This window comes from Anguilla anguilla, chromosome 1 (genome assembly GCF_013347855.1).
Source record: "Anguilla anguilla isolate fAngAng1 chromosome 1, fAngAng1.pri, whole genome shotgun sequence".
Classification (NCBI taxonomy): Eukaryota; Metazoa; Chordata; class Actinopteri; order Anguilliformes; family Anguillidae; genus Anguilla; species Anguilla anguilla.
This window is the reverse complement of record NC_049201.1, coordinates 34,396,478-34,424,424: the sequence shown is the minus strand read 5'-3', so window position 1 is coordinate 34,424,424 and position 27,947 is coordinate 34,396,478. Positions and strand designations below refer to the sequence as shown.

The following is a 27,947-nucleotide window of genomic DNA, read 5'->3' as shown; positions in this document are numbered from 1 at the left end:
GACATGTTATACATCGTTAGAAAGCTTATACTTTCACCTACTGAATAAATGAATGGTCAATCAAGCTAGACTGTACTAAAAAGTGCGACAACGCCGTAAACAACACGTGTGGTATTACGCACAGCTATAGGCATCACAAATGCACGTATATTTCACAAACAAATTGTCCAAGACAATATATGACCACTCAGTCTCAAAAGGGACATCTCTACATGTAAAACCAATGGTAAGGGTGTATATTTATTAAATATTTAGTCCCATATATTGACTGTAGAGTGACATGGTAGATATGATTTTTTAAAACTTTGTCTCGTTTATTTCGTTATTCAGTGAGCAGTGTTTTCACTGCTGTATAGGCCTATCTTAGGATCTTTGGAAACTTTTACACTGAACCTCTTTCGCAACCGAGTTGGACTCTGCTGCAGCTGACATGATTTTTGTGTGGTGTATTAGTAAAAAGTTTCCCTATAGGGCTCTTTCCTGTGAACGCAGGATCTACATTCCAGCCGTAGACCCATATTACAAACATGGAAACAATAAAGCATTTAATATACAGAAACATGAGCAGTACTGCTGCACCAGATCTGGGGCCATTAAGAAATACAGTTGTCTTGGTTGATAGTGTAATTTCTATATCTATGTGAGGGAACAAGAAATCAAATAATAACATAATAACCTTATCTCACACTAACAAATATATGGTTGACAAATGTACAGTTGAGGCCAAAAGTTTACATACAAATAGGCTAAGGATATTCAAACTCAGTTTTTCACAACTCTGCACATTTCATGTTACCATACATTTATTTTGGCAAATTAGGGGATATACTTTGTTCACATCAGAGGTAATTTTAAAACAATCGATTAGTGACAGATTTATTTCAGATTTAATTTACTATATCAGAATTCCAGTGGGTCAGAAGTTTACATACACCAAGCTGGCTGTCTCTAATTCTGGAAGATTCCATAAATTGATGTAATGACTTTTTATAATAAAAGTTGTCATGTTTAGAAGTTAATTGGGAGTTAATTGGCACCTGTGTATTTAAGGTCCTACGTTTAGAGCAACTACCTGTTTGCCCTTGATAACATGGGAAAATCGAAGCAACTAAGCCAAGACCTCAGAAAAAGAATTGTGGACCTCCACAAGTCTTGTCCCTCCTGAGGAGCCATTTCCAAACAACTGTGTACATTAGCATCTGTAAAAACTATTGTATGCAAATATAAAAATCTTGGGACGACACATACACTGCATTGTTCAGGGGGGAGACACAAATTAACTCCCAGGGCTGAACGACCATTGGTCCAAAAGGTTCAACTAAACCCCAAGACAACAACAAAGGAACTGGTGAAGGAGTTGGAGGCATCAGGTACCAAAGTATCTACATCCAACATTAAGAGAATCCTACATCACCATGACCTGAAAGGTTGTCGTGCAAAGAAGAAGCTCCTACACCAAGATCAGCATAAAAATTCCAGAATTAAGTTTGCAGGTGATCACCAGGACAAAGACCTAACCTTTTGGAGGAGTGTTCGGTCAGCTGAAACAAAAAATGAACTGTTTGGCCATAATGATCAGCGCTATGTATGGAGGAAAAGGATAAGGCTCCGAAGAACACCATCCCAACGGTGAAGCATGGGGGTGGCATCATCATGTTGTGGGGGTGTTTTGCTGGAGAAGGGACTGGTGCACTTCAGAAAATAGATGGCATCATGAAGGAGGAGGATTATCTAGAAATACTGAAGCAGCACCTCAAGACATCAGCTAGAAAGTTAAAACTTGGTCACAACTGGGTCTTCCAGCAGGAAAATGATCCTAAGCATACCTCCAAAGTTGTAACAAAATGACAATAAAGTGAAAGGGTTGTAGTGGCCATCACAACGCCCTGACCTGAATCCCATATAAAATATGTGGACTGAACTGAAAAAGTGTGTCTGAGCAAGGAGGCCCACAAACCTGACTGAGTTACACCAGTTCTGTCAGGAGGAGTGGGCAAAGATTTTGGCAAAGTATTGTGAGAAGCTTGTGGAAGGCTACCCCAATCATTTGATTCAAGTTAAGCAATTAAAAGACAATGCCACCAAATACTAGCAAAGTGTATGTTAACTTTTGACCCACTAAAAATCTGATATTGTCATGGTTCTGGGGTGTAGTGGCCTTGTGCTGCCACTAGAAGGCACCCGGCCTTTGAGAATTTCTTAATTTGTTCCAGGTGTCTGATTCCCAATTATTTTCACCTGGGGAGGTGCCTTTATAAGCACTGACAGAACAGCCATCAGCGCTTCTGTGTAAAACCCCGTTATCACAAAGCCGGTACGGTATTGGTATAGGTGCTCGGTGGACGGTTTACAGAATTGTGTTTTGTGGTTGGTTCTGTGTCCTCTTTTAAGGCGATTCAGTTTCTTAGCGCAGTGAGCGCATTCTGACGCCTTAAGAGTATTTATACTTTTATTTTGAGCTCGTGTGAGCCGTTGGGTATTGGGACGTTGTCCCTGGTAATGTATTTTGTTTGTGTTTTTCTGAGCTACGTCTCAGGTTTTTCTTTTCGCTGAGTAATTTTTGCTACTCAGTTGTCTATTTTCTTTTAAGACCAGTTTTGGGTTTGGTACCAGAGCTTCGTCTCTGTACCACTGGTCCTCTTCTTTTTCGCCCTGGTTTTCACGGGTCGCTTTTGGTTTCGCGAGCCAGTTTTACGGCTGGACAAGGTGGTCCTTCGGAGTGGCTTTTTACTCCGTGTTTTTTTTTGTTGTTGTTTATGATCCTTTTTGTGCGGGAGTTGCTCTCCCAAGGATCTTATTTGTTTTGTGTTTTACTTTCGGGTGTTCCCTTTCCTTTGTCCTTCGGGACTTTGTGGTTAACGCTTCCGGTAGCGTTAGCTTTTCGTTCCCCTATATTAGTCGCTTCTGGTTCTCCAACACCCCCACACCATTATAGATATAGTACATAAAAGCTGAAATAAATCTGTCTCTTAGCTATTATTTTGAAATGATGTTGTCATAAGGTTGATAGAACTTAGTTGAGTTATTAAATTTAAATTAATTTATATTATTTTATTATTTCAAATTTAATTAGGGGGTCACCCTCAGCTACCCTGTTAATGGCGCAGCACTCTGAATACTGAACCCAGAATAACTGGAGATCACCCTTTATCAATCTCAACACTTAAAATTATTTAGAGGGAATTGACCCTCCGCACTTATTAATTCAAATGTCTCTATTTGACTTTGTTGGTGGATCATTCCATCAGCATGAGAGAGGAAACACAAACACACTTATACAAAAATATATGCTTTAATGACAAATAATTGTTATTATAAGTTAAGCAGTTTGGTTGTAATATGGGATAGGATACTGGCACAGTATAGCACGTTACAATTCAGTACATATGATGTAGAATGTAGTGACTAGTCAGACGTTATAGTATCAGTATTATTGTTCATAAGTGAAACGCTCTCTCAACAAGGTTGCTGGGTATCGCTACACAGAAACTCATTATGAACTAATACCATTTTACACATGTAGCCTATGATTAGTATGAGACATACAACAATCAGTTACACTCGACTCATAGCACAAAGTTCTTTAACCATACAATTAGGTTTACAGTCTAGCTGTCTTGCTACTGCTGGCTCTGTACAGATGTACACATAAATAGCTAATGGTAGGTTAAACTTTGAATTATGGCGTTACTTACGAGTTTGAGTGTGGAGGGGAGAGGAAGAGAGGAAAGAGAGAGGAGAAAGTGATCCCCGAGACCCAGCTGAGGCAGCACACACTAAGTTCAAAGCCGGAAAATGCAGCTTGAGACAGGCCAGCTTGATCGGCGTCACCGGTCTCCCAACACGAGCACGTCAGTACTTCAATGCGTAAAGACACGGTTCCGAAGCGGTGCGAACACTCTTAAGTCCAACGGACAGCGATCCAGGGTTAATCGGCGGGGACACCGAGGCTAGAGTAGCTTCCTAAAAATCAACGTGAGCCATGGCTCAGGTATGGAGGAAAAAATTGAAAAAAAGAAGAACTGGCCTTGGTGGTCATTGGCTTAAAAACTGGACCGGGAAAGAGCGGTCTGAGCTGTCGTTGGCTGTTTGGAGGGCACACCTTCTTATCACGTCCACCTTTCCTATTGTGGGGCGGGTTTCAATAACTTTGGTGAATATTTATTCAATTTTGATCTAGTTGCATAATTATTTAGCAGTGCAAGATGATTACTTTAGGTTCAGGTTACGAGAAGATGAAGAATTATTTCTAAGTCGTGCAGGCTAGGGAACTCAGCAACGTGATACTGTAATATTCTAATAGCCTGCACTCACTTTGAGTTTTTCAGACCTGTTGGATATTGTAATTGTATTTGCTAATTATTCAATTAGGTTTTCCTCCAGTCGCTGGTGTGAATGGAGCAGCCTTGAAATACTGACGGTGCCTGCTCTATAGGGATACGCAGCGGTTATCTAGGCGCCGAGTTGGTGCAGTCCAGAGATATCACACTGTGGGGGGTTCACACCGCGAGCGTGGTTAACAGCGAATTAACATTTGTTACTATGACTCCTCTACATGCAAGGAGGTTGTTAATCCCCCCCAGTGTCAGCTATAGCTTTGATCGTAGAATTATGAGTATCTGGCATGAGGGGTCTGGCGATCCTGAAGGGAAGTGGAAGATAGTGTTGGAATGTTGAAAGTAACAGACACAGGCTCATTTGGGAACTTATGCAGAAATAAAGCATTTGAGCCCTCAGAGAGAGGACTGTAGAAAAACAATGTACAACTGCCCTACAACCTCTTATGGAAATAAAGTAGATACCCTAATTGACTTAACACAGGAAATGTATGGCAACATGAAATGTGTGGAGTTGTGAAAAATTGAGTTTGAATGTCTATAGCCTAGGCGTATGTAAACTTTTGGTCTAAACTGTAGATACAGATTGAGTTGAAAAGGCCGCACAGATTGAGGAGGAAAGCAGTTCGATTAAGTTTTTTTTTTTTTAATGGAGTCTTCCAATGGTGGTTTTATTTTTGATTCACACTGTTTTATTTGACAGATTTAGAAAGCAAAAATCTCATTCTCTAAAAAGAATGAGGACAAATCTCATTTTCTAAAAAGTCTAATTTACTCATTTACCTTTATCATATTTTAAGAGAATAAATGGCATCATTTAAGGTTAAATATTGTTCTTGCCAGTTGAATGGAATGAAATAATTGGCTTTGTGTATATTACTTTATTCATTGTAGTTTTACAGGGATAAACATTGATACACATTTCAGTAAATGTTACAGTTCAGCCAACAGGGCTCATTTTCAACTGCAGTTCCTGGGCAGGTACAATAAATACAACAAATACAAAAAGCACACATTATACAAGTACATTAAAACATCTACAGCAGTGCATAAAGCAGAGATCATGTGACAGGCTGTTAAGATATTTACAGAGCATGGGCACACCTGACATTGTCTTTTAACCACAATTTCAGGTAACTTGTGAATGAGCGATATGTATTGCAGTCTTTTATGTGTGTAGGAAGTGTATTCAATTTGTGAGGTGCCGACACTGAAAAAGCTGACTATCCAAAAGCAGCCCTCCTCTTAGAAATCATGCAGTCTAGTAGATCTGTATCAATTGCTCTCTGCTTAACAAAGGCAGTAAGGGGGGAGCCAAGCCATGTGAAGTATTAAGATGTAAAAAAATACTCAATAAGTTCTGATTTCTTAGGCAGTGACAGTGGTGATAACGATTGGGCTTCCTGTCAAGTGCTTTAAGAGCCTGGTGGTACGCCGACTGTGCAGGTTTACAGTGCCTTCGGCAAGTATTCAGACCCCTTCACTTTTTCCACATTTTGTTACATTACAGCCTTATTCTAAAAATTGATTAAATTCATTTTTATTCTCATCAATCTACACACAATACCCCATAAAGACAAAGCCAAAATAGGCTTTTAGAAATTTTTGCAAATTTATTAAAAAATAAATAAAAATATATCACATTTACATAAGTATTCAGACCCTTTTCTAAGGAACTCAAAATTGAGCTCAGGTATATCCTGTTTCCATTGATCATACTTGATACGTTTCTACAACATGGAGTCCACCTGTGGTAAATTAAATTGATTGGACATGATTTGGAAAGTCACACACCTGTCTATTGATAGGTTCCCAGTTTTATTTAGTATACATATATATATTATATGTAGTGTATTGTGTTTCAGTTTCTGCCATTACTGTGTCTGTAGTTTGCATGCCGCTGTGTCTAGCCCCTCTGTAGTGTGTCTCAGTATAACACCTCTAGTGTCTGTGGCAAGGATGTCACATTCCTCTGCTAAATGGCTGCGAGGGTCCCCAGGAAGGGACAAGACCATTTGTCTCCGGCCCGCCACTTAACTCTCTGGGGTCTAAGGGTAAAATGAGGCACACTGGTGATTGTGCGATGCTCTGACATTTGTGTAAATTTCATCAACTTTACATACAGTGATTCCAAAGTGTTTCATATCTTTGTTTTCAGCACAAACTCAGCTACAACAATATGGCAGCAGTAAGTAGGTCATAATAATGTGTGGATTGTAAACTGCTCTAAAAACACACAAACTGTAAACAGTAGTTTTGAACATGCACAGGAATGTTGTAATAAAACACACTAAACAATTGTGAATAAGACTTTTGGTCACTGAAATGTGTTCTTCAAGGTCTTGGGTATCAAAAGATGACAAAATATTTTAGCAAATCTAATGAGAAATATAAAATAAATTGCTAAAAGTTAGTGTTGTGACTACTATTTTTCAACACCAGGTGAGAATGGGAGGGCAAATGGCCTTTCTGTAATGAATATGCATTGGGTAGGAATACCTGCCAGCTAAGTAGGCTATTCACACCTGGCCGCATGCCTCCCCACCACTAAGACAAAGACTCAGTGAGCCATTTAGAAGACAGAAACAAAGACAACTTTTGATTTTAGAACATTTATTGAAGTAAACTGCATGGAAGATGAGATGAGACTGGTGTACTCTTGCAACGCCTGCCTGGCCTCTTAGCTAGTGGTGAACTAGGCCGTGTTTCCTGATCAACATCTCTGCAAATACAATAAAAACAAAATTGTTAGGAAATGTGAAATCAAATCAAACTTTATTTATATAGCACATTTCCTTCAACAGGTGAAAATTAAATGTGCTTTACAAAAAAGGGACAAACCACTAACTAAATTTAACATTTAGTTAGTTTAACACTAAACAAAATTTATGAAATGTGACATCATATACAAACAAAGAACCAAACAAACACAACCAGACGCAGAGAGGTAGCCTATAATTTTGAGAAGCAATGGTTAGAATCATTCGTAGTGTGGGAATTTACAAGCGCGCATATTAGTGAATATTCCTACAAACACACAGAGAATGTAATACAGCACACATTTACAAATAATGCAAGCTATCAACGAAACAACATTAGCTTAACTAAATAAACACTGATATTCCAACTAAACTACACGCAACTCATCAATAACAATGACTCAATCTGAACTAGGCTAGGTCTGTTTAGCTAAGTGGTTATTTTATTGCTATTTCCCGAACTTACTTACAGTATGCTAATATCGATTGTGCAAGGACATCAGTTTTAGAATCCTAGCCACGCCACTACACGCCAGGCATGAGCTATTTATTACGAATATGATCTACCTGATACTTTTAACACAACCAGATGCAGAGAGCCTAGCCTATCATTTTGAGATGCAATAGTTCGAATCGTTCGTAGTGTGGGAATTTACGAACGTGCACATTGCTGGATATTCCTACAAACACACAGATACGTTGCAATACAGTACACATATTTACCAATATGATCATAAGAAATATACTTACGCATGAAGTTGATCCTCAGCTGGATCAGTTCGCTGTTCGAAATGACACCGCTCTTCATCAGTGTCGGCTTCCGGACAGACCATTTTCCAAAATTAAACGAAATGTTCACCTCAAAAGAAGTGAATTAGGCGACACTCCGTGACATTCTATTCCGCTTTCGCAGACTTGGCATTTCTCACATGGATCTCGCATCGCCCCTCCTTTAGTCTCCTTCTATGGAGAGTAATTGTAATGTTAACGTTGTGTGAATGCGATTTGGGCGGACTTCCTGCTGAGCGAAATTCACATAGTAATGAGTAAAGTTTAGCGAAGCATACATGATCTAATTAATCAAATTTGGAACATTTAAAACAATTTATATTATTTGCCAATGGGCGCATTGGAAAGTCGCGATTCTAAGGTTTCTGTCAATGTTTTTGTTGCGTCTGTATGATAACAGCACGTGAAGTTAATCATCCAAATAGAAACGAAAGTTAATTTCATCTTGTCGAGCTCCGCCGGCGGAGCTCTCGACCCCAGAGGGTTAACTGAACCTTTTGATATGTATGACTGCAAACTGTATATCCAGACACCACACAGTGTGATCGGCAGAGATTCTCTCAGCACAGCGCCCGAATGTGCTGGGTCTGTCTCTCCCTTGCGCATTGAATTAAACATCAAATCCTCTGAGAAAACTTTGTCAGCGTGTTCTTCATCGTCCTGCATTTGACTCCACGAATAAGGGCAAAATATCCTAACACTATATAAGGTCCCACAGTTGACAGTGCATGTCAGAGCAAAAACCAAGCCATAGAGTCAAAAGAATTTTCCGCAGACCTCCGAGACAGGATTGTGTCAAGGTACAGATCTGGGGAAGGTTACCAAAAGATTCTGCAGCATTGAAGGTCACAAAGAACACAGTGGCCTCCATCATTCTTAAATGGAAGAAGTTTGGAACCACCAACACTCTTCCTAGAGTTGGGCACCTGGCCAAATTGAGCAATCGGGGGAGAAGGGCCTTGGTCAGGGAGGTGGCCAAGAACCCAATAACCACTCTGACAGAGCTCCAGAGTTCCTCTGTGGACATGGGAGAAGCTTCCAAAAAGACAACCTTCTCTGCAGTCAGACCTTTATGGTAGAGTGGCCAGACGGAAGCCACTCCTCAGTAAAAGGCACATGACAGCCTTCATGGGTTGAAATCTTTAGCCAATGCCATACGTCATGTCTGGAGGAAACCAGGCACCGCTCATCACCTGGCAAATACCATCCCTACGGTGAAGCATGGTGGTGGCAGCATAATGCTGTGTGGATGTTTTTCTGCTGCAGGAACTGGGAGACTAGTCAGGATTGAGGGAAAGATGAATGGAGAAAAGTACAGAGAGATCCTTGATGAAAACCTGCGCCAGAGCGCTCAGGACCTCAGACTGTGGCGAAGGTTCACCTTCCAACAGGACAACGACCCTAAGTGCACAGCTAAGACAACGCAGGAATGGCTTCGGGACAAGTCTGCGAATGTCCTTCAGTGGCCCAGCCAGAGCCTGGACTTGAACCCAACAGAGCATCTCTGGAGAGACCTGAAAATAGCTGTGCGAGGCTTGAGTCCAGCTTGTCAGACAGTATGGTAAGCATGGAATGATCATTGCTTTTAAGTATAATTAAAGTATAATCATTCTGCCTTGGTGGTCAAATGATTTCCAATACAGTGGAAATTTGACTAATTTTACTCTTAACTTTTTGATATTTGAAGGTGAGATTGGAATCAATTGTAATGAAAAGTCAGACACTATTTTCAGCTTTTCCCCTGAAACACAGACATCTGGTACAGAATCATCAGTGGTTCACTTTGTGAAGAACATATCAACAGTTTTCCTTACATTCAGATGAAGACAAGAGTCTCTGAGCCACTGTGTGACATCGTTGCAGATAGCTTGCATGCAGCTTGTTGTTTGGTCATTGCATTTCCTCTTCCTGCCGATGACATCATCACAAATTCTCCAGGCCCACAAGGAATACGCCCCCCTCATTGGACATTTAGCTACATCAGCTAATACAAAAATTGGATAGTCAAGCAAAATAGACACAGACAGGTGACAAATTAAAGGAAAACAACAACATAAAGTGTCTTAGTAAGGTGTTGGGCCACCACAAACTGCTAGAACAGCTTCAGTGTGTGCCTTGGCATGGATTCTACACGTCTCTGGAACTGCTGGAGGGATGGAACACCATTCTTCCAAAAAGATATTCCCTCATTTGGTCTTTTGATCATGATGGAGAGCACTGTCTAATATGTCGGAGCAGAACCTCCCATAGGGGTTCAATTGGGTTGAGATTTGGTGACTGCGAAGGCCATAGTATATAATTCATGTTATTTTCATACTCATCAAACCATTCAATAACCCCTTGTCTCCTGTGGATGGGGGCATTGTCATCCTGGAAGAGACCACTCCCATCAGGATAGAAATGTTTCATCATAGGATAAAGATGATCACTAAAAATAATTTTACTGATTTGCAGTGATCCTTCCCTCTAAGGGGACAAGTGGACCCAAACCATGCCAAGAAAATATCCTCCACAGCATAACAGAGCCACCGGACCCCTTCACTGTAGGGGGTGAAGCATTCAGACCTGTATGGTTCTCTTGGTGTACGCCACACATGCACTCGCCCACTTGTCGAGAATATGGTGAAGGATGACTCATCTGACCATATCACTTTTTTCCTCATCTCTGTAGACCAGTGCCTATGTCTTTTGCATCACTGAACTCTCAAATGTGCACTTGCCTTTGCAATGAGGGGTCTTTGTACTGCAACCCTACTGAATGGCTAATTTACTACAAATATAGATGTGGCTTGATTCAGAATCCCAGAGGTTTCCAGCTTCCCCCCTGGGACTAATAACATTGGTCCTAATTTCCCCTCATGTCTAATAGACTGAATCCACTTTCTCCTCATTGGCTCGGTCTTTTTGCACGGGAGGACAGTTAACTTAAAATTGGGCTCCTTGACTCTTTTTAATTTTGTTACAGCCCACCATACAACATTGTTTCGGCATTTTTATAATCTTGATAATCCCCTGAAGACTAATACTAACTATATGGAGCACAATGAGCTCAATGGATTGTTTTCCCCCATCATGGGGGCGTGGTCTATTACAGGCACATTGATGCATATGCTTATTTCGTGGCCCTGGACATTGATTAAAATTCTTTGCATTTTACTCATCACGAATGCCATTAAAAATACATTTTCTGGATTTGGTAAGCGGATTCGAAAAACACATTTCTTAACAAATACCCGGTTTTTGAATTTTGTAACCAGTTCCAATTAGGAACGGCTCTCGATACCCATCCCTACCCACTACCACTCCTACCCAGAAGTATGCGGAGGAAAGTAGCAGAGAAGACAAATGATGGAAAGGAAAGAACGAGGATAAAATTTGGATAGCTTATCTGCTTTTCGTCATCAAAGCCGACGTTGACTATTGATAAAATACCCCAATCATGTGGTTTTTTTTTTTTTTTTTTTTTTTTTTTGCAGAGCCCACAAACCGTTCTATAGCTAACCACAGATCTTACACATAGTCAGTCCATTTAAATCTTTAAAATTGTTTGCAAGTTTCAAGTACAAGTAGTTATATGTAGAGTAGTGTAATGTTCTGTGCAAGGACCCAAACGCAGACCAGGGAAATCCAAAAAAACGTTGTCTTTATTCAGTCCAAAGTTCAAAGCCAGGTAATCAGAGATAGGACGGTACAAACTCGAGTTTCCAAAAGAATAGTGGTAAACGGGCAAAAAATCAAAAACCAGGAGATCAGATAGGCGAAGGTACAAAGGAACAGGCAAAAGAGAAGTCAAAACAAAGCGAAGGTCAAACTAGAAAGCAATCAAACAAAAGAGGCAGGCAAACTCGAAGTCGTACGGAAAAGGCATCTCAGGAATCTCGATAAACAAAGGCTTACAAAACATCGGCACAGTGAATACAATCAACGTTCTGACAGGGAGCTGGTGGAAAAGACTGACATTTATACACTGGGGAAGGTAACAATCAAGGAGGGGTTACGTGAGTGAGAGCAGAGTAACAAACAACATCCAGGTGAAGAACATTAGGATAACTAATTAAATGACAGGGGACTGACAAAACGCGGACTGGAATCACATAGACAACAATGATAACAGATGGCCTGGGTTTAGCAGGTAAAATATGTGCAGAGAGAGAGAGGTGCAGTTAGAGCAAGAGACAGGTGCAGGCAATTGCAGAACTCGGCGTTAGGGCAGACTAGAAAGAAAATGGGCGGAGCTACAGCGCAGCATGGAAAAGGGGAGAATGGTTAATGTATTAGTATAGTGATTTAAACTATCAAAAACCCAAAACTAGTGTTTGTTAATCCATTAGTAATATTAACATGTAGGTATATTAATGAGGCTAGTACTTTACAATCTATAAGTTAGTAAGGATTAGTAGAAATTAGTAAAACTAGATATAAGCAGGAAGTAAGTAAAACGAGACTGGAAAGAAGGGGGGAAACCACTAAAACCCGGAACCACCCGAATAGTGAAATCACGCAAATACAGGGAAGTGAAGCAGCTCAGGGAACACAGACACAGAGACGGCACTGGGGAGACAAGTGACCGGGAGAATGAAAATACTGGGACGGAGGAAAAATAATAAACTTACAGAAACATAAAATAAACACTAACAGCAAACAGATACTAATACAGACTACAACAGAGTAGTTCATACAGACATGAGCCTGAAATTGCGGTTCATGTCGAGACACAAGTTAATATGCAATCAGCAGCATTTCTGAACAATTATTTCCCAGTGTAATATCTGAAATCAAATTTGTTGGTAATAAATATGGCCTTTTGAAATGGTTAAATAAATTCATTTGTGCATACTATTCACATACTGAAATAAATAAGCACGGCAGCTACCATTATGTTTAATTCATGTTCATTTAACTAACATGCTTACAAGCGAATAAAAAACCTGCTTCCCTGTCTTAAATTGCCAAATTTGTCTGTCAGATTAGAACCACAAAACTAACTGACATTTAGTTATCTGTTGTAGACAATCTAGTCTCAAAGTAGGATGCTATGAGAGGATAAGTTAACAGAAAGGACAGTTCACCCCTATGCTTTGGCCATGTCATTGAAGACATTGAAGCACCCTCAACTTACCCCCTGGATTCCCAGACAACCTTGATCCTCCCCAAATCCATTTGATTACCCAGGACCCATGAGTGAGAAGAAAAAAGAACTTTCCCATGAGTTCACCCACCACTATTTATTTATTTATTTAAACAATATTGGCAAACGTGTCAAATGCCAGTTTTCATTTTTATGCAGAAACAGTAAAAAAGGTCTACAGTCTGCTTTTAATACCATACAGGCTCAGCTTTATCAGCTGAAGCTTATTTAAAATGTTGATAAAACCAAGTTGATGCTCTTCACTAGGTCAAAGATAGAGCCGCAGACATTACCTTGTATCGTTATCACACAGAATAAACCAATTGAAAGGGTGAGAACTTATAAGTTTCATATAGATTCCCTTGTAAAAAAGCTTAGGCGTAAGTTGGGTTATTTTATTTATTTTAGAAACAAGTCCTGTTTTTCTCTTGAGGTGAGACAGAGGCTAGTCTCAACTACTTTCTTACCGGTAATAGATTATGGAGACATTTTATATATGCATGCACCTTTAGCGTCATTGGGTCGGTTGGACATGGTGTATCATGGGGCACTGAGGTTTGTCACAAATTACAAATTTTTGACACATCACTGTATTCTTTATAGAAGAGTGGGCTGGCCCTCCTTGGCATTACGTAGACTGTGTCACTGGAATATTTTCATTTACAAGGCTATATTGAAATTGCTTCCTTCTTACCTTTGCATGTACATTGTCCAGCAGACTAATGGAAAATACCAACTTCGCTCACAAAACAGTGTTTTATTGTCTGTGCCAAAAGTTCGTACTGAGGCTGGCAAAAAAACATTCCAGTTCTCAGCTCCTTCTGCATGAAATGAGCTCCAGAAAGAACTTAATTTACAGGAGTTTTTATCATTGAATGATTTTTTTAAAAGGCAAGTTTTGAATGAGGAAATGAGGAAAGTGAAACTTGTAATTGTTTTGACTCTTAGTTGCACTACAGATTACTCATGTTAACCAGATTGTGAAACTTTGAACATTGCTGTTTGTCTGCTTTTATAGTATGTTAAATGTTGAAATTTTGTTGTCTGTAATCAACTGCTGCTTTCTTGGCCAGGTCTCTCTTGAAAAAGAGATTTCTAATCTCAATGAGACTAACCTGGTTAAATAAAGGTTAAATAAATAAATTAAATTAAACTATTTTGGTGATGATGGAAAAACAGGACGTGAGGTCTAATTCCTGTATCACAGTGAAATATATATCTTTAACTACAGGCCCTTGGGGTGCACAGACCCTATACATAATTGCTAAAACCCAATTAACCGTATATCTGGCTCCATCAATCCTGCATCAGTGAAATTTGAAATTATGCGCATGTCAGAGCCTGGAGAGCAAAAGTGTGCCAAAGGTGACGCTGTTCCCAGTGAGCTGATTCTAACATTTTGTCCCTCTAGGGTTTCCTGGGTTTCCCATCATCGCTTCTTATACCTATATGTATTATTATTTCTAATTTATAGTTAGTGAATAGTTATCTAACTGATATCAACCCCCCCCCCCCCCTCCCCCCACGCTCAGTTACATGGCAGTGAGTTACATGTAACTGAGCCTAGCTGAGGCGGTGTGCCGCTACAATACTTACCAGCTAAGATTGAAATGCAGATAGTTATCTGGCAATCATGTGAGATATGGTTGGTTAGCTAGTTAGTACTTCATCAATTGTATTACATTCTGTTATGCTCTCGCAGACACCTGTCAGTATCAGAAAGACATCATCACAGTTTTAACTAGATGCCCCCAGACCATCATTCTCACTGATGTTCCTTTGACATCAGATTGTTTGGGATGCAATCAGAGCTGTCTTAATGCAATATTTGTCCTATCCTTGGAGTCTTCAACAAACTCAAAGTTTTCAGGCATTATACTCATAGTGTGTCATACTCCAGAAGCGTCAATAGCCAAGCTGAGCTGAGCTCTCTTTGGCTCACATCTGCACCATGCACATTTAACTAAACCTGGCAAAAATAATTTAATGTATTTTCTAAGATTACCACTTTCAATTGGAAAATATTATGCTACACTTGTTTGCTGTGATCCGTAGGATGTTTGGTTTTTAGGTGGGATAACATCATAGATGTTGTCGTGCTTTTGTTGAGCTTTTCAAAATAATTACACATGGCACTCTTTTGTAAGCTATCCGTATTTTCAACTGACTGGTGATTAAAGTGAATGACAACAAGCCCTGCCCACCCCCTCTTACTCATTTAGAGACATAGCCTACTTAACATTTTTATTTTAAAAGTTTTGATAAATAAATTTTAAAATGTAGCCATATTTTAAATGTTGCCTTTTGAACAAGAGCAAGTACTTTACCTGAATTAAATGTGAAGCTTTTTTCATATGGCTCCTTTGGCTGTTTCTTAATTAATTAATCTGGTGATTTCTCTTTAGAGTGAAGTATTCCAAGTTATAAATACTGGTCAGAAACTCCTTGGCCTGCTTCCTTACATTTCAACTGCTGGTTCATAGGGGCTTTCTTGGAGAAATGGCAGCAACACATCTATTGTGCTGTGTGCTGTTTGCATGGACTAGGTCTAGTGCTAGGACTTTTCAGTGACCCTTAAAAACGCTCACCTGCTGCTCCACAAACCACATGAAAGTTGCCACATTAGGCTACATATCATCCTTAGGTTTGTTATATTTAGGGGTCCAAGCAGCGAAGCTGGTGGAACCCTATTGTATCTGTTAGGATTATTATTATTATTATTATTATTATTATTATTATTATTATTATTTTTCTCCACTAAAAGTGTCTGAGGCTCAGCAACCATAAGCCCTAGAGCAACCAAATTTGGCAGGTGGGTTCCTATGGCCCCCCAGTACTCAGGCACTAAAAACCACCTATGTCGGCCAGATGGTGGCGCAAAGGGTTTTGCGTAAAAGGCCATAACTCCCACACCATAAGTTAGATCAACACAAAACTTCATCGACATATGCATCTGAACGTGCTCTACAACTTTGCCATTGGCACCACCTATGTCCACCATATTGTTTGGCCGCCATTTTAACTTTTTCGTTGGGGCGTGGAAGCTTTCTCCGCTAAAATGTCTGAGGCTCAGCAACCATAAGTTGTAGACCAACCAAATTTGGTAGGTGGGTTCCTATGGCCCCCCACTACTCAGGCACTAAGAATCACCTATGTCGGCCAGATGGTGGCGCTATAACAAAGGGTCATGTTTAAAAGGTCATAACTCCCACACCGTAAGTCAGGTCAACACAAAACTTCATCTACCGATGCATCTGAATGTGCTCTACTACTTTGCCATTGGGAGCACCCATGTCCGCCATATTGTTTGCCCGCCATTTGGACTTTTTTATTAGTTGGGGTGCGGAAGAGCTGGAGCTCCAAATCTAAGTGTTATGACATCTAGTAAACTTCTTTACGGCAAGCGACATCCATGGCGACGCAAGTAATCTGACACCGTAGGGTCTAGTTTTTATCAGTGAGGGGAGGGTCTGAATGTCGGAGAAGCAATGGAAGACAGTGCCAGCCAGAGTGCATGCTAGGCTATTAAAGCTTTTTGAGAGGATGGTGTTATTATTCTATCTGTCTCTGTGGCGCTCTGAAATGTCCATTCTCTGCTAAGCTGAGCAATGGATTGGAATATGTGTCTGACGTAGTGTTGCACGGTATTCCAAAACGTCAGCACTTTCTCGGTACTTAAAAAAAAAAAAAAAACGGTTCACTATTAGAATATTCCGACGTTCGGTAGTTTTGAGTCAAATGTAAAAGCCAGGGAAAATTGTCTCCCGCATTACTGATTTAGAGAATGAAAAGTGTAATTTGTCAGAATCTTCGCTAGATGGCAGTAGCAACTAAGGTTGCCAAGTGAGGTGACTTGCGCTTGTGCACTCAGTTCCTTGATACAGCGCAAGCTTTGACTCAGTTCACTTCAGTAGCAATAGGTGTTCCAATTTGGAAATATTTTATTTTAGATAGATGCTGTATTGTTATTAAAATATGCGGTTTGTAAATCTATTTAAAGGTGAAAGACCTGTTTTAAAGATTATTTAGTTTACTGTTTAATTTTTTAAATATATTTAACATTTTTCTATTGTTCAGTGTTGTAACGCTATAGGTCTATGCATATTAATATGTTGAAGAGGCTTCAACTTAAAGGTTGTTAATGAACCAGGTTGTTAATAAACCATGAATTCGAAAATGAGGTCAACCCTTGTGGACATTACGTTTCTGATCTATTAAGGTAATTTCAGTATTGTTAGGTACCGAGTATCGAATTAGCATCGTTTAAGTTTCATGTATCATTTCAGTATTGAGTATTGTGATACTAAACCTGGTATCAGTATAAAAGTCAAAATTTTGGTATCGTGACAACACTAGTGACGCCTTTTTTAGTTGCGGCGCAGAAACACTGCAGCTGTGCATACACGCCGGGCCATCTAAGTGTTACGACATGCCATCTAAGTGTTACGACATAGTAAAGGCCTTTACGGGAAGCGGCCAGGACACATCCATGGCGACGCAACTAAGTCATCCGACAGCGTCTCTTAGCACAAAATTGGCCATAAGTCATCAATATTTTATACAATCATCATGATATTCAATAGATATGTTGAGTGAAGGCATATGATCATGAGGACAAAGCCATTTTAAAATCGCTCCATAGGGGCGCGATGGTGCCAATGCTTGGACCCCTCCCAACGCCGCTTGCGTCTTTAATCAAGAATAATTTTACTCCCACTCCACCCAGAGCTCTTTATCTTTTGTTGTGAAACTGTAGTAGGCTAGCACTGCCATTGCCATCTAAACTGAAGCTGTTCATTGGATTCCATACTGTCATGGTTGCATTATTTGAGATGGATTGTTTAAGTGAAATCATGTTTTGTTATGGTCTTTTGAAATTCAGCTCTGCCATTCAGCCCTGTTTCCCACAAAGATTTTACAGATGGAAAAGCAGTAGTTTAAATGTTTTATTTTTAGTTAACCAGCAAGCCAGTGTAATGAGTTAGAGGTTTGCTTCTGTCTGAGGGGGAATTTGAACCTGGGTCTGTCAGTTGTCCAAAACGTTCCAGAAGCAACTGTGCTACCTAGTGAGCTATGCGGGAAGTAGGCTTAGACATTAGAACTGTGTGTGCATCTAATGTTTTTATGGGCTGTTGTATGTAAATGTCCAATGGGGAGACCCCTGAAGTTTGTGGCTTTATTGTGTGGATGTGTGAAGTTGTTTGTGAATTATGTCTGTTGGAATGTGGTCAGAAGGTGTAGAAATGTATGTTTTTAAGGGCTGAGAGTCTATGCTGATTGTGATTATTTCTGTAGGGAACCCTGAAAAGAGCCAAACTCTTGGTGCTGTATACGTATGGGGCATGCCGCCCCGCCAAGGCGTAACTTGGCGGGATGGCATACCTGCCATCCCAATCCTCTGGCCCTACAATCTCATGATGAAAGGCTGAAGATTTGTCCTAATTGCGAAGAGGTTACAAGGTAACACTAGCTACAGATAGTCTTTTTTATCTTGCTCTTTTTTTCTCTAGGAAGGCACTAGTTTTTTGTATGCAATATGATTTCCATAATTTTGAACTAACATTTCCTGATACATATTGTTCATTTTCCAAATTATTTAAAGTGAGTAGTTTTCAAAGAATACTGCTCATTTGGAGGACATGAATTAAGTAGCCAAACTGCTGCTGCAAATATGGCCATACAACCACATTTGGTGGCATTGGAACATTCTTATTATCAAACTCTGCTAACAAGATAAGATAAGAAGTGTTTGACCCAGGTTTGTCATATACCCAAAATGACTATACTTCCATACCTTTCCACACGTAAGTACCATATGGAGACCTATAATAAGTTGTTTATGTCAATAAAAGTAAATGACAGTCTATAATGTAGCTAAGGGGGTACCATTTTGCCATCATAAAATATACATGAAATAATATGGAATACTGTAGCTACCTAACTCGCGAGAGCAAACAATTCATAGTGTATTCCTTCATGATTAGTACAACAGCACTATTTTAAATGACGTCAAATAAAAAAAATGTATTACACTTTTTCAAAGATTGTGTCCCGCTTTTGCTTTGAAAGAATTTGTGATTGACAGCAATACACAAAATTAGAAGTGGTTCTGTATTTCTTGAAACATAATTTACTTGAGAATACATTTCTAGCACAACCCATGTGCTGGAGTAATACTGTACTTGCACATGAATTGTCCTACTGTTGGCAGTATTTCCTATGTTGAATTAACTTTACTAGTCATAGGAAATAGGTGGCCCTTTTGAGTGCACACAGATATTGATTAATCACAGGTCTGTTAAACCTTCTTCACAGAAATGATCAACTAAAGGTTCAACATTCAGTCTTTATAAATCTACATAGACACATCTCTGCTCCTGAACACACAGGCTTGGATTTAGTCAACACCTTCCTGACTTGCACTGACTCTTTTTTTAAATAAAATCAAACATTTTCAAACTTCTGCTGTGCTCAGCAAAATAGATCTTCCAATTTGCCATTGTACTACAGTTTATGTGAATCATTTAATCAACATCTTTTAGAAGTCATAGACAATGACTTGAGAGGTTGAGGAAGTAGGAACATAAATGACCAAGATAAAAGTTTAAAAGATATGAACATCATATTGATACCAAAATTGATGAATGATAGAGGATAAGTTCCCACATTTGTATAGAGGATTAAGATAATGTGAGGAAAAGATGCATATTCTGTAGCGGTGCAATCTTACTGTAAGAGCAGTCTCTTGTCACGCAGGGTAATACATGTGCTGTGCTCTGGGTGTTTATGTTATCAATAACATACAGTATAAACACAGTTTTGGGTGAATGTTTTAAGGACAAGTGTTGACTGTATGCTGATTATAGTATTCCAGCTGCTTTTAAGTATTTGTATGTGGTAACATTAATTCGTAGGCGAGTGATCCAGCATATACTTACCAACACCGAGGAATCTGCTGTGGCTATCTATCAAGGGAGCATTACCACACAATCACAGAGTTTGTGATGGTCCATCTGGAGAAATTGCTTTTATTAGGAGTTTGCAGAGCTTTCAGCATGCAGGGGTCTTATTTAAAATGTGATAGCCCGGGCCCCTAAGGTAAAGCATTTACCTCATCCCATACCTGTCAGGGACCTTTCCGCAAGGCCACCGAGGTGAATCAGCAGCGATACCGGCCCCTGGAGCCGACTCTACGCGTGGCCACATCCATCACTGCGCTGGAGGAGGTCAGGAAGGACCTGTTCTGTCAGGAGTGGACGGGTCACATCTCAGCCCAGCCGTGAGTACTGCCATGGCTCACCTGTACATCACTCTTTGATCCAGACTCTTGCAGTTTTACCTAATTATTGTTATTATTATTATTATTATTAGTAGTAGTAGTAGTAGTAGTAGTAGCAGCAGTAGTAGTAGTAATAGTAGTAGTACATACGTATGTATTAATGTAAATTGAGGGTGTATAGATTCACCACTTTGAACAGATGCACCGATTCTAAGGTGCAGCTTCATGGACTCCAAAATGCCAAACCGGTTCAAAAATTGATATGGTCATCACCATTGTGTTATTCTTCAGGAAAATTTGTGCCATTTTTCCATTTATATGCATAATGTCATTCGATAGAAACAAATACTTTTAGGTATTTCTAACAGCTCCTAACAAATCTACATAGGCCATGGCACATTAAAGCAGGATTGTTAGCAAAATTCTACTTGCTACAAGCTAACTTTATTCTATTTGAATTTGATGTCTTTTGATTATGTTAAATCACAATTTTCAGTAATTGGCATCTTCTTGACATGCTGCAGCATGCTAACAATGTAATGAATAATAGTATACACCACTTCAGCTTAACTGTATGTGCAGCCATCTTAGCAAGTTACATATGTTTAAGGTGCAATCTGTAAGTTTGGAGAAATGGGAGGGAGCTATGTTTTGGGGAAAAAACAAGAAACGTTCCACCCCCTTCCTTCAGCTGTCCCTCCAAAGCCCCTCTCTCCAAACATATGCAGGCATGCTGTCTGACATCTGTACTGGATGTCTGGAGACAGAGGACCAGAGTGTTGAAAAGTAGGAAGAGGACTGCAGTGCATCATGCCATGCATGATATTATTGGCCAAAATGATTGAGTCTGATACAGTATTGCTGGCTAGGCAGAAGTATAGTTACCATTAGCTGGCTGGGGTAACAAAGCTAAAAAAAAATTAAAAAAACACCACATTTCACCCATAACGTTTGTTGACGAAGTAGCTGGAAGTAACTAATTTACCTAGCCAGTAGCTTCCTAGCTACTTGATGATTTATTTCTTTTTGCATCAGTGATTGACATCATTCCAGTGCTACTAATCTAGCCTACAGCATAACGTTTGAAGATATTCAAATCTCTCAAACCTCGCTATTGCTGAAAAGCCAAACCAGTGTTAACCTTTGTCTCTTCTCTTGCTCGGTTCAATTTCTTTTTGGTTAAAATCTTTTGTTCTTAAGTCATTTTAGGCAAAGGCAGAACTGGTCATTTTGGCATATTTTTCCCAGGTGGCAAATAGGCTGAATTATTGTGAATATATTATCACTCATAGCCAAATCAAATGACTCTTTCCATTCCCTTTTATGAGCATTTTGTAGGCTACTGGACAAAAAATAAATGTTTTTTCTGAGGCATCTCCTTCAGATTTCATCCATTTTTACATACCAGTGTGCAGGTCTTCTACATTTTTGTTTTTTACATTCAAATCATATAGTTGCAAGTAAGGGTTTGTGAACCTGTTTGAATTACCTGAATATGTGGATTCTCATTCAATTACTTAATTAAAGTTGTGTGATCTTCACCTAAATGACAATAATAGACAAGGAAATTCTTCTTAAACTAATAACACACAATCAATTGTACTTTTTATGTCTTTGTTGAACACATTGTGCTCAACATTCTTAAAATTCCCAGTACAGGCTGGAAAAAGCATGTGATCCCTTGTATCTAGTAGCTGGTAGGACCTCTTTAGCACCAATAAACATTTAGCAACAAATGTTTGCCATAGGTGCTGATCAGGCTTGCACAATGGTTAGGAGGAATTTTAGATAATTTCTCCTTACAGAAGTGCTTCAGTTCATTGATATTTCTCAGATTTCTTGCATAAACAATCCTCTTCAGGTCATGCTTCACTATCTCAATTTGGTTGGTGACTCAGTCATATCAAAACATGAATTTTCTTCTGGTTAAACCATTCTGTTGCTGATTAACTCATGTGTTTTGTGGCATCACCCAACTTCTATTAAGCTCCAGGTGACGGACCGCTGTCCTGACATTCTCCTGTAAAATTTTGTGATACTATTTTAAATTCTTTGTTTCCTCAATGATTGCAAGCTGTTCAGGCCATGAGGCAGCAAAGTAGCCCCAAACCACAATGCTCCCTTCACCATGCTTCACAGTTGGAATTAGGTTTTATGTTTTGGAACTTCCAGGTGGTCTTTTGCAAACTTGAAATGTGCAGCAATGTTGTTTGGAGAGCAGTGGTGGTGTCCTCCCATGAGTACCATTCTTTTTTTGTGTTTTTCTTATAGTGGACACTAGGGCTGGCCCGAATGCCATTTTTTAGGCTTCGGACATTCGTTGGTGTTTCCAAACGAAGCTCCGAACGTTCGTTCTCACAAAAACACGTTTAAAAATTAGGAATACCGTAGGCCCATTAGCTTTCATAACCGAAAGCTGCAGTTCATTATGGATCCAGTGGGGGGACATTGTATAGCCTAGCCGTGAATGAAGGGTTTCAAGTTTCATATGCCCGTTTATTGAAAGGATCAAATAACACAACAGTTATTTCCAAAATTAAATTTTATTGCACAAAGTTGTTATAAAATCAGCAGATCAGTAGCCTAGTAACAGAAAAATGTAACAGGTGCAATCTCAGCACGATACAATAAAAAAAAAAAAACAATCACTGTCAGACAAAGCGCTCTGGCAAATAAAAATAGCTAGCCGACAAGAAATTATTTAATAAAGTTGTATGCACAATGTTAAGTTGGCCTAGCTTGGAACATTTTCAAAATGTTTAAATAAACGAATGGCCTCGATCAGCCAAGGCCATTAATGTAGGCTACGTCTGAATAAATAACCTGACAATATGAGGACATTACAACGAGCATCCAAATAAACAAAATAAATAATATAATCAGCGTTGTTGAGGATGTTGATGATGCTGAGGGCTGCGATATCAGGGGATGCACCTATAATAATAATAATAATAATAATAATAATAATAATTATTATTATTATTATTATTATTATTATTATTATTATTATTACATTTCTTTGATGCCAATCGCCTATGCCTGTAACAGCAGTTAGCCAATGCAAAGTTAGCTAGCTAGTTTGTTAACTAACTGCCTAAGCTAGCCTACTAGATTAGCTACAGGATATCTTTTCACCAACAAATTACTTATAGACATAGTTACAGATTTCAAATGATCACTCAGATTTGTTGTGCCGCCGTGGTATGCCAGTTGCTTGTTACATATTTGACATTGAGCCTTTTTTTTGTCATCGGTAATTTTGAAGTGTTTCCACACAGCTGATTTCTTCGCAGTTTCCATTGTGCCAATGGACACGTAGACTGAAGCGTTTGTAAAGTGAGTGATGCACGTTGCGTGCTCTGTCTTTTTTTATTTCATTTTTTTTAGGTTATCTAACCTATCCTCAAATTACAAATAATAATAATAATAATAATAATAATAATTAAAAAAACGAATCATCCGAACCCTGAATTGAGATTTGAATGCCAATATACTGAACGAATTCCGAACCATTCGAACGTTCGGGGCCAGCCTTAGTGGACACATGAACAGAGACTTTAGCAAGCTCAAGAGATTTATTTAGGTCCTTTGCTGTTACCCTAGGGTTCTTTTTCACCTGCTTCAGCATTGCATGCTGCACTCGTGCCATGATCTTTCCTGGATGCCCACTTCTAGGGAGAGCAGCAACAGTACTGAATTTCCTCCATTTGTAGATGACTTGTCTTACTGTAGATTGATGAATGGCCTAGCCTTTAGAAGCCTTTTGTAGCCTTTTCCAGCTTTATGCATCTCTACAATTCTTATACATTCCTCTGAAAATGGTTTTGTTCAGGGTATGGTTCACATGAATAGATGTTTCTTGAGAAGAGCAGACTCTGTCAGTAACCAAATTTTATTCAACTTTTTTTATAGGACAGGGCACCTCCAACCCACACCCCAAGAGCCATTAGCCTAGAGGTTCACTAACTTTTTCCAACCTCAGTTGTGAATATCTAAATTGTGCACTCAGTATTGACAAGAAGTACAATTATTTGTTTGTTATTAGTTTAAGCAGAATGTGGTAGTCTATTATTGTGATTTAGATGAAGATCAGACCACATTTAATGAGTAATTAATGCAGAAATCCAGGTACAAAATAGCAGTCATAATAGCCAATTTGCTATCCGACTACATTCAATAAACAAAGAACTAGACAGGAGAGACAGGACTCAGGCAATTTATAATTTCAACATTAAAAACAATTTTACTGTATGTTTATTGTAGACAAATATCATAAGTGCAACCTCCAGGATGGGCTAATTTAGCAACAGGAAATATTGTGACTGTCACTCCCAATTACAAGGGTGGAAGTCCCTGATAAAATTATGAATGCACTTATGGCTGCTCAGATGTAGTAAAGGAGACAAGATGGAAGCTGGTTTTATTCAAACAAGTATGAAATCTGTTTATTTTATTTGTTTCTCCTTGTCTTTTTTTTCTGCCCATTGGAGTATGTGTCAATAAAACAACACAATCTAAGAGGACAGGTAAATAAAAACAGAGCTAGACAAACTTAATTAAGACATAAGGCACATACCTAGCGATATTTCTTTTCTCATTGAACAGCACCATTATGCAAATGGAACCAGGATCCTACTAAGTGAGGGTTACAGACTCAGAGGAGTCAACCAGAGATTATGACTTTATGACAGAACAGCACAGTAGTAAATCTTACAGTTACCATGTGCAGTCACTCAACAGAGGGTTCCATAAGCTAATCACACCAAAGGGAAATCTCAAAATTACAAAAATATTATCTACCGCACACATTAGGAATGACCACACACCAAAAATGTTATATTATGGGTGAAAGTCTACCAAGAAGATGCAAAGTGATTCACTACAAACAATTATTTGTGTGATCTTTTTGTTTGCACGCAGTGAAATATCTAATAACTTGGTGCTTCCTGAGGAATACTGCACGTGACACAAAGGACACTCACTAAGATACCTATGATATGCCCATTCAATAAGATACCTATGTTATGTTAAGATTGCACTGTCCCCTTTCGCTAAAATATCTAGGTTGTAAAGATTACACTTGGCCAATTCACTAAGATGCGTATATCATATTCAGATTGCACTGTACCCGTTTTGCTATAAGGACTATGAGTTCATGGTGCCCATTCAATAAGATGGGTATAATATACCACAATTGCACTATGCCCATTCACTAAAATACCCATGTGTGAAAATTGCACTTGACCCATTTAATAAGTTACCTATGACACAGGAAGACAGTTAACACTTATGCACATATGTAACTACACTTGAACAACTCGCCACAAAAATGGTAATAAGGCACTCACAAATAATTCTGTATGCAAATCATCAAGGAGAAAAACGGTGGTTCACAATAATACAAGGCTGCGTTCCTGAAATAAATTAAAGCAACCCCATGAGTCCGTACACATATACATACATACCCACACACAACGTAAACGTATATTAAACGCTACTCCTACAATGCCTATATTTTCGTACCTTGATTACAAATCTCGGCAACCACAACACTATTGAAGGAGTGCTTATGCGACTGAGTGTCAGTGCTCTGCTATAACACACAGAAACAGGGATTCAAACTCAAAGTTTCACTTACAGAGGCCAGTGGCTAATATCCAACAATATAACTGGCCCAATAACTGGCTCAATGATATGCCCCCTCCAGCTGGGACCACATGCAGAGAATTACAAGCCTATGGGAAAATCTATATGAGGTACGGGAAACTCCCGAATATAACACGGCTTTACAATACCTTATATATGGTAGACTTTACAAACTCACGTTTGTCCATCTATTAAATATGTTGCTTGGGACCAAATGAGATGGCAGCTACAGATTGCGCATGAAAATGCTCATAAGCTACAAAGTATTGTTACATAACATTCATGCATTAACCAAAGCAAATTGTTTGAACGCTTACTATTGAACAGATTTGCCACACATGTCCACTGCAGGGTGGTGGATAAACACACCCGCTTAAGTAGTCGAGAGCTGCCAACAGTATAAGAATAAAGGACTTGTTTCTAAGTCATTATTGTATTGCAATACAAGCTGCATAGTTTAACTAATTAAAAAAACATTGCATTATAAAACATACCGCTGTCTCATTCCCACACTGAATTCAAATGCTTCTGCACAAATGGAAGCTGCCACGTCAGAACAGGATTCTCATCTCACCATATAGTCTAATTCCAACTACTAATGACTCGCAGGTCCTAAGGTCCTACCTGTTTCATAAGTGAAACCAACATGGATGATTGGGATGGCAGGTATGCCATCCTGCCAAGTAACGCCTTGGCGGGGCTGCATGCCCCATACCTATACAGCACCGAGAGTTTGGTACTTTTCAGGGTTCCGTACAGAAATAACCACAATGACCATAGACTCTGAGCCCTTATAAACATTAATTTCTGCACCTTCTGACCCCATTACAACAGACAGAATCCACAAACAACTTAACATGTCCACACAATAAAGCTCATTCTTCTTCTTCTTGTCCTGCCTGATTACATCATCGAAGCTCCAAGCCCACAAATAATGTCTCCCCTTTGGACATTTAAGTTACATCAGCCAATAAAAACATCAGATGCACACCCAAAATTACACATACAGCAGTGCACTCACAACATTTCAGTGTTCCTATAGCTACTTCACTGTTAGCTTACCGGGTAGCACATCTGACTGTGATACATTTGCATTAGTGACAGCGTAGGTTCGAGCCCCCCTCGGACTCATGAAAACCACTGTCATTACGCTGCTTTGCTAGTTACCTAAAAATAAAACATTTAAACTATTGCTTTTGCATCTGTATAATCTTTGCGGGAAAGTCATTTCAATTTCAGAAATACAAATAATATACACCAACACTTTACGCAGTTATGCTTTCGGCATTTTAACTGAATTTTATGTCACCTAGCTTGCTAACGACATAACAGACCGACTGCATAATGTTAGTACTGCAGATGGCTGTGACATTAATAACCACTACAATAATACAATACACCCACGCTTTACATAGTTCCGCTTTCGGAATTTTGACCGGGTTTGACGTTAGCTACCTTGCTAACAACTCATCGGATGCATGCACAAAATGATACAAGTGCACTCATTTAAAACGGATACATTTTGCTATTCCTATGTCTCTATCACGGGTAGCACAATGGGTAGCGCGGCTGCCTGCGACACTTTTGGATGTGTGACAGGACAGATTTTAATCTCCCCTTGGACTCATGAAAACATTTCACTCGTTATACTGCCTTGCTGGGTCCCTCAAAATAACACATTCAAACTTTTGCTTTTGCATCTGTATAATCTCTGCAGGAAACTCTTTTATGTTTCTGAAATACACTGAAATACAGCATTGTACTTTGGTCCAGTAGGTAATGTTACTGGTCGTATAGAAACTGGCGCAAGATAATGACTTCTTCACGCCAGGTATGTCGCGTGATAGTGTAACAACAAAAATAAGAGAAACATGTTGAACAGTGGCTGCATGCAATGTTAATCAGAACGGTAGGTCTAACTAATTCAGTTGCACACGTCAAGTATAGGCTACTTCATTGCGTGCAACATGTCTACAATTGTATTAAGCACATCCAACAATTGTATTTAT

At 39.3% G+C, this 27,947-nt stretch overlaps 1 protein-coding gene across 7 annotated transcripts in view; it reads left to right on the top strand.

Moving 5' to 3' along the window:
- Nucleotides 1-27,947, top strand: part of spata17 (spermatogenesis associated 17) — a 155,226-nt gene that overhangs the window by 64,167 nt on the left and 63,112 nt on the right. For all 7 annotated transcript variants that reach the window (XM_035413012.1, XM_035412993.1, XM_035412969.1 and 4 more), the window contains one exon: nucleotides 20,144-20,292. In XM_035413012.1, coding sequence (XP_035268903.1) covers nucleotides 20,144-20,292 — 149 coding nt within the window. The remainder of the gene's footprint in view (nucleotides 1-20,143; nucleotides 20,293-27,947) is intronic.